The sequence below is a fragment of the Penaeus vannamei genome, chromosome 10, assembly GCF_042767895.1.
Source record: "Penaeus vannamei isolate JL-2024 chromosome 10, ASM4276789v1, whole genome shotgun sequence".
Taxonomy (NCBI): Eukaryota; Metazoa; Arthropoda; class Malacostraca; order Decapoda; family Penaeidae; genus Penaeus; species Penaeus vannamei.
This window is the reverse complement of record NC_091558.1, coordinates 40,161,342-40,170,011: the sequence shown is the minus strand read 5'-3', so window position 1 is coordinate 40,170,011 and position 8,670 is coordinate 40,161,342. Positions and strand designations below refer to the sequence as shown.

The window sequence follows — 8,670 nt, the reverse complement described above, 5'->3', positions numbered from 1 at the left end:
TAAAGGTTGAGAGCTTATTTAATCTTTTTGTCGTTTGATTTTCTGCCTCGTCCGGTTTGTGTGTAAATGAGAAGAAGAAGAAGTCCGGTGTGTGTGTGTGTGTGTGTGTGTGTGTGTGTGTGTGTGTGTGTGTGTGTGTGTGTGTGTGTGTGCGTGCATGCGTTTGTATGTATGTATGTGTGTGTGTGTGCATTTCCATTATTATTTTTTATTCTTATCCATACTTCTGTTTATCTGCCTGTTCGCTTTATATGTACTTGCATGTGTATGTAGTCGTCAGTACGTTTATCTGTCTACGTGTCTATCTATTTGCTATCTGTTGGCATAGATTTCTATTTACATGTCTTATCCCACTCATGATTTCTTAAGCCAAATCATGACTAACCTCTTCTCCCTGCAATGAGCGTTGCAACATGTCGATTTTGGGGTAATGGCTTTTTATGTCTTGCGATATATTAATCATCACAGGTTCCAAAGAGCGGCTCACATCTCATTACTATTCAATGCCGAAATCACCGTCAAGTTATTTCTGTACACTCAAAAAACTCTCTCTCTCTCTCAAAAAACTTTCTCTCTCTCTCTCTCTCCTTCTCTTTCTCTCTCTGTCTCTCTCTCTCTCTCTCACTCTCTCTCTCTCTCTCTCTCTCTCTCTTTCTCTCACTCTCCCTCCCTCCCTCCCTCCCTCCCTCCCCCCTCCCTCCATCCCTCCCCCTTCCCTCCCTCCCTCTCCCCTCCCTCCCCCTCCTTCCCTCCCCCTTCCCTCCCCCTCACCCCCTATCCCCCCCCTTGGACACTCACCTTGGCATCCTCTTCGGAACTGGCGTACAGCTTGTCCATCAGCTGACGTAGTTCAGGGATGAAGCACATGGTGTAGTTGGTCCATCCTTCGGTAGGGTCTTCGGGGCCGGCGTCGAGGACCCTCCCCTGCCACTGCCCTTCGCCCGTGCATCGTCGGTGGGCCATCTCTGCGGGGGGAGGAGGGGGGAGAGACAGAGGGGGGGTGGAGATCAGGTGGCCGCTTGGACAGAAGGGTTGTGTGTTGCGTGTGTGTTTATACGTAGGAGTAGGTGTGTGTGTGTGTGTGTAGGTGTGTGTTGTGTGTGTGTAGGTGCATGTGTGTGTGTGTAGGTGTGTGTGTGTGTGTGTGTGTGTGTGTGTGTGTGTGTGTGTGTATGTGTGTATGTGTGTAATGGTGTAGGTGTGTGTGTGTGTGTGTGTGTGTGTGTGTGTGTGTGTGTGTGTGTGTGTGTGTGTGTGTGTGTGTGTGTGTGTGTGTGTGTGTGGTGTGTGTGTGCATATATATACATAATAGATATGTTGAATTTGATGATAATAAACAATAATTACTGATAGTCCACAACACAACAGAATTGGATAAAAATTAAAAATGTGAGACTGCTGTTACCAAACTGCAGAGCTGGTCAGCGGAAAAGGCAGCAGATGCAAATGCAAAATATATGGTACAATAAAACCTTTTTTCCTCTTTTTTCTTGCCCTACTAAAGCGGTAAGCAAAAAATAAGCACATTTTGGGGCTGACGTCTGCATCTCCCAAAAGTAAGTTTGGCAGAATAACCATAGTCAGAAATGCCGCTTGTTGAATAAGCTTATTCTAACTCTAAGCACAAAAATATTCCGGATAACGAAATGGCAACTCTAAAATCGTAGCAAAAAGTGTCATATTTACATTAATACACACTGACATACTTTTTAAAAATGCATACCTACATTTCCTGTTCTGCGGGACCTCACCCACGCATAAAACGCTAAACCACCACAAAGCAGAAGGAAAAAAAACGTGTTATAGCCTCATTTCGGTGCATGCAACCTTGCACTTATGTGTTATTATAAGGAATCATACTCCACTCCCCTCCAGGCATTCAGGAATACCATATGAGACTACATTTAGGTCACTCCTTCCAACACAGAACGATTGACCAAAGAGCCTTAATCACAAAGTAATTATCACCGGTTATTTTGCCAGAATAACATGGCTTTGAAAACCATATTTCATCCGCGTGAAGGGGACGCAAAAATCCATTAACGTAAATGAGTTAATTAATTGTGAGAGTATGAGCAACTAGGTGATCCAGTTTCGTCTTTTTTCTCGATAAACTTGAACTCCATTTGTCGATAAACGTAAACTCAATTCAGGGCAACGACGCAGATGAGAGTTGCTGAGCCTCGAACGCCGACATCGAGGCTTTGTCGCCGAGTGTCGGTAAAGAGGATCACACCTATCAAGGACACGTGTTTTTTTTTTTTTTTTTTTTTTTTTTTTTTTTTTTTTTTTTTTGTTCCTCGAAAAGCCGCCCGCTACGAAAGGGTAAGAGGAGGAGAGAGGGGAAGAAGCGTGAGGGGATCACCCAGATGAGGGGAGACGATGACACAGCAAACACGGAGAGACGGAGAGTGACGAGCGGAAAAGGAGATTGAAAAGGGGAAACGTGGGAAAAGTCGGAGGAATGTCGGTGGCATGCGAACACGAGGACACGAGGACGGGCGATAGAAACACGAGCGAAAAGGGAGGGAGGAAGCGAGAGAATAAGGAGTGCGAAGGGAGAGACAAGCGTTCTTCCAGCTTCGGAGATTTGATAAAGGTCGCGCCAATCCCTATTTGCATACATCATATTAGACGAAGATCACACACACACATATATATATGTGTGTGTGTGTGTGTGATCGCGCGCGTGTGTGCGTGTATGCCCATGAACATATATATATATATATATATATATTTATATATATGTATATATATATAGATATATATATGTATATATGGATATATATATATATATATATATATATATATATATATATATATATATATATATATATATATATATATATATATATATTATATATATACATACATACATAGGTATATATATATGTGTGTGTGTGTGTGTGTGTGTGTGTGTGTGTGTGTGTGTGTGTGTGTGTGTGTGTATGTGTGTGTGTGTATATATATATATATATATATATATATATATATATATATATATATATATATATATATACTTATATATATATATATTTATATATATATATATATATTCATTTATATATATATATATATATATATATATATATATATATGTGTGTGTGTGTATATATATATATATATATATATATATATATATATATATATATATATATATATATATATATATATATTTATATTTATATACATACGCGCACTTACTCACACACGCACAATATACGCTCACATACTCACAGTCACACGTGGCCGATTTTTAAGCCATAGCTTCCATATCTACAGTTAATACATCCTTACTCTTAGTTTTCTATAGAGGCGTAAGCAGCAAGGGCGTCACGATGACCGTTCCTGCGTTGTCGAGAAGGGCTGTGAAGTCCCTGCTTAAGGATCCCAGCGCGAAGCTTCTGGGAGAGGGGGTCTATGGCCGAGTGTATTCCGTTGTCTATGAAGGACGGAAGTGTGTCGGCAAGGTTGGATTGTGCGGCCGTAGTATCCCAGACTTCGTTCAAGATACAGAATTTATGTTGTTAGGGGGTGCGGGGGGGAGGGGGCGCTCCTATTCCGTTGGGGTTATGTTCTACCCTCCCTGCACTCCTGATGACGTTGTGTAGGTCGGAAAACCTTTTCAACTACTTGGACAGTTCTGAGAGTGAGTCATCCCTACTGCGACTGCTTAGTCACGGGTGCGCCCATCAGCGTCAAGTGCGACCTGCCGGGGCTGGGGATCATCTTCGACGACCTATTCCTAGGCAGACACATGTTAAAGCTGGCGAAAAGCTGCACGATTTCGTCACGCTGAACGGCCTGACCCCAAGTACGTGAGAAAGTGCTTCGTGCCAGAGGGGGCGGGGCTCAGGGACGCTCTTCTCCGAGACAGCATCTTTAACTCGACTACGTAAAGGAAGCCAACCACAGAAGAAATAGGTGATTTGGTCCAGTTCTGCGCTGGCGAAGTACTCCCTGTCTTGTCCATCCCAGATATCCATCAGTACCTGGAAACAGAGTCGCCCGAAATGACCGATGGCAACTGGGGCTACAGGTTTACGACCGGGCAGAAGGTACACGCAAAGACTCTGAAATCTCTGGTACGCGCAAGGACTCTGAAATCTATAGTACACGCAAGGATTCTGAAATCTTTCGAATTCCTTCTACTAAAAGCCATGAAGTTGGAGGAATTCAGTGAGGAATCCCCTGCATAGACCCTTGAGGACATCTGCCCTAATATCCTGCGCCTTGTACCTAAGAAGCGAAGGGGGGGGACCAGGCACTGCCAACGAAGCGCTCCAACCGAGACACTCACTGAATTGCCCTGAAGACATTAAGCAGGTGACCAAGGGCGCTGCGAGGAACCGAGGCCAGTATCTCCTCGGGAGCCACTTCAAGGCGGGACAGGAAGCCAAGATGCAGCATCAAGCGCCGTGTGCATGGGTGAGAGTGAATGAGGGAGATGATGGAGAAGGGAAGAGAAACGAAGAGGAGGAAGAAAAAGAAGGAGGAGGAGGAGAAAGAGTAGGAGGATGAGGAGGAGAAGGAGAAGGAAGAAGAATGAGGAGGAGGAGGAAGAGATGAAATGAAGAAGAGGAAGGAAGGGGGGGTGATGGTGATGATGGTGATCACGATCATCATCATCATAAGGAGGAGGAGGGGGGGGGGGGAGGTGAAATGAAGAAGAGCAAGGAGGGGGGTGGTGATGATGATGATGAGGAGGAGGAAGAGGATGTAGAGGAGGAGTAGAAAAGGGAGGAGAAGGTATTAAGGGAACAACCATGAATGTAATACTGACTGATGTTGGGATGATGAACGTAAATGCAGCCTAGTACTGTCTATATGGGATTAAGTGGTTGCCATAGTAACGCGATTTTTTTTTATATATTCTTTTTTTATTTATTTTATTATATATATTTTATTTATTTTTTATATATCTTTTATTAATTTACTATTATTATTATTATTTTTTGCAAATTCCAATTTCAAGAACCTCAATATTTCCATATCAATATCTAATTATCAGAAAGATTATCAAAATGCATCTCAGAACTCGACAATAAACACGTCAGTTTTGGTGTTCAGAAAAATATTTCTTCGGAGTTCCCAAAGCCTGAAATATTATTGAAAAAGAGAAAACTAAATAAATGAGAACTTCTTGAACATAAATTTCAAAACTTTAGCTTACAAAAGGAAAGCGCTTGGTTTCGCCCCGTGTGTGTGTGTGTGTGTGTGTGTGTGTGTGTGTGTGTGTGTGTGTGTGTGTGTGTGTGTGTGTGTGTGTGTGTGTGTGTGTGTGTGTGTGTGTGTGTGTGTGTGTGTGTGTGTGTGTGTGTGTGTGTGTGTGTGAATAAGGTCCTCTGCTATACTTTATTTCTTATGTCGGCATTAATCACTTTTCTCTTACTATTTCCCGCACTATTTAATGTTTTCAGTTTGTGTTGTATCTTGCGATCGATAAATGAAATACCTTTCGACTGAATTTTATTATCATTTTAGATATCTTATACCGTCCCTATCCAATTTAGAAGTCTAGAATTATCTCAGGTCGTGTTATCGGTATTTCCAGATATGGAAACGAATGGAAATGCAAAAAGAAGAAGAAAAAAAAGATTCTTCCAAGTTTCCACGTTCTTCCCAATAGTGCAGTGTGCTTGACCAGGAAAGCTCCCATTTATCACTCTGGCAAAGTAAGGTCTTCAGTTTTTTGCAAGTCTCCCGTGAAATTTTGGTCGTTGTTCAGCAGGCCCGTTTTCTTTGCTCGGAAGCCGCCATGCGATGATGGAAATTGATATAAGGATAGCAATAACATAACAAATAACGACAAGAAGAACACAATACACAGAATAGGTTTATCGAAACGTAAGGTGAGATCAGCGAACAAACATGGCAACATAGATATTAAAGAGAGAGAAAAAAAGATGCTTATCATTACATGGGAAAAATATAAAAGCATCCACTTTTTTTTTTTTTTTTTTCATCAAGGAAAAGGCTGAAGGATGAAGTCTAAGCGCGTGGTATTTTCCCTCATTAGTTCATTCTGTCCTGTGCAAACACTTTGTCTTCTCTTTTATTTTCTGGTTCGTTTGTTTTCCGCATTGCCAGTTGTTTGTGCATTGCAAGAGTAAATAGAGAGGAATGAGCCAAAGATAGCGTGTGTAGGCGGAGCGTTGCATATTCTGAGGGAAGTGAATCTGCGAAGAATGCAGAGTTGCAGAGATTGCAGGCACAGAATAGCAGTTGTTGCAGAAGACGACTACTATGGTTTAATAATGGGGGAAAATACGTCTACATACAATAATGGGCTGATGAAAAAAGAAGAGAAAATAGGAAAAAATTGCAATCAGGAAAGGCTTTTCCTTAAATTACTTGACCAAGCTCAAAATTGTGCCAGACCCGACCCAATGAATTTTCATAAATACAGACGCAGAAATAATCTGTCTATATATCTGATACATATACACTTAACCATCAATTTACCGGGTAGATATGCCTATCCAAACCGATAAATATGCCTTTATTTCTTTATTTATTCGTCAAGTATCCGAATATTCTCTGGGTCGGGCCTCACGCACTCCTAACCAACCGACCGCAAGTAAAGAGAACTTAGACTTACGTGTTGGGTCTACCCCCTTGAGCGGAGGACACGGCAGCTCCACCTGCGTGTCTGGCGGCGACGGCGGCCAGCAGAGGATGTGGTCCCACGTGGCGTTGCACCAAACCCCGCCTGCAAGAGATGGCATCGGGATCACCGCTGGCACCGAGGAAGGGGCACAGTTGGCATTATGGGTCGGGACTGGGAGAGAGGAACACGACACAGACATACACACACACACACACACACACACACACACACACACACACACACACACACACACACACACACACACACACACACACACACACACACACACATATATAAATATATATATATATATATATATATATATATATATATATATATATATATATATATTATATATATATATATATATATATATATATATATATATATATATATATATATATATATATATATATATGTCGAGATCAATATAGATTCGACATTTAAAAGATGCATTTCTTATAATTGTAAAGATGTATAGACCTCACTGAAAACGTTTATATTCGTGCTCTTCTTCTTAAATGCATATCAATATAGCAAAATGTAATGTTATAACCAACAGAGTAAATCATAAATTTATAAATAGTTTATAAATGGTTGGTTCGTTTAAATGTTAAGTAATATGACAACATAGGTATGTTGGGTGCCCGTACTGAAAGGTATATTGCCCTGATATAATATGCTCGATATGTGACTGAATATGGCGATGGAGTCCCTGTGCAATGAATTGTGATCATTTAAACGGCCTCCTGCTCTCACACCGGATAGAGAGAGAAAGAATGGCCGATAAAGGGAGGCCATCCAACACCACCGCTATGTTTATCGCTAGAGTACGTTGCTAGGAAAAAAATATTTATTATATATATGGAAATTTCTCTCTCTCTCTCTCTGGCTCTGGCTCTGTCTCTGTCTCTCTCTCTCTCTCTCTCTCTCTCTCTCTCTCTCTCTCTCTCTCTCTCTCTCTCTCTCTCTCTCTCTCTCTCTCTCTCTCTCTCTCTCTCTCTCTTTACCCGTGAATACAGCAACGGGATGTTTATTCACATTTGTTTAAAGAATAAAAAAACGGTTAAAAATGTTTTTTATGATAGCTTAGGTACACACACTCAACAGAGAAATTAATTCAATCCAACATGAGACTTAAAGCCATTAAAGTAATGTTCACCAAATTAATAATACAGTAATTTAGTTAAGATATATAATAATTTACATAATGAAAAAATCATCACATGACATATACATGTGTGTGTATTTTTCTATCTATCTATCTACATATGTATATATATAAAGGTGTACATATATACATATATATATATATATATATATATATATATATATATATATATATATATATATATATATATATATATATACATATACATACATACATACATACATACATACATACATACATATATATATATATATATATATATATATATATATATATATATATATATATATATATATATATATATGTACATACATCCACATAAGGAGAGAAAAAGAAAGAGAGAGAGGGATAGATATAGATAGGCGGATAGGTAGATTTGCATTTACCAACTTGTTCCCCATACGCCCGGCCCGCGCGCGCCCCGAGGAGAAGCGGCCAGAGGCGACGCCGAGGCCGAGCGGGGAAGCTCTCGGAGAACGAGCGAAAGCGGATCGGGAGTGAAATTCGAGACGTCGAACCGAGCGCGCTGAATTCATGCTTATCGCGGACATGTATTTGCTCCATAACGCCGGGGAAGGCGGAGTGCTCCCGGCAGCGAGCCAGCGACGTCTCGAGTGGGGAGATCCTCCTCCAAGGAAAGGCTCTGTTGGGATTTTTCCGAGGAGTTCCTACGTCGTTCTTGAGGGGGGAGTCGCAGCTTCGTGAGGCCAGTTTCAGCGGAAAGGGGGCGCTGCATGCATCCGTTCCACTGCATTCCTTCGTCTTTCTTCCTTTATAGGGTTTTAGATTCGACTACATTCCCTCTTTATTATTTACAGGGTTTTAGATTCTACTTCATTCCTTCTTTCTTATATTATAGGGTTTTAGATTCTATTGCTTCCTTCTTTAT

The 8,670-nt window shown here is 41.0% G+C and overlaps 1 protein-coding gene across 1 annotated transcript in view; it reads right to left on the bottom strand.

Moving 5' to 3' along the window:
• The window catches only part of LOC138862924 (PDF receptor-like), an 82,118-nt gene that overhangs the window by 4,008 nt on the left and 69,440 nt on the right, over positions 1 to 8,670 (bottom strand). Inside the window, exons 3-4 of the mRNA XM_070126128.1 lie at positions 6,602 to 6,712; positions 799 to 965 (exon numbers count right to left, since the gene is read on the bottom strand). Of these exons, the coding sequence (XP_069982229.1) occupies positions 799 to 965; positions 6,602 to 6,712 (278 nt within the window). The remainder of the gene's footprint in view (positions 1 to 798; positions 966 to 6,601; positions 6,713 to 8,670) is intronic.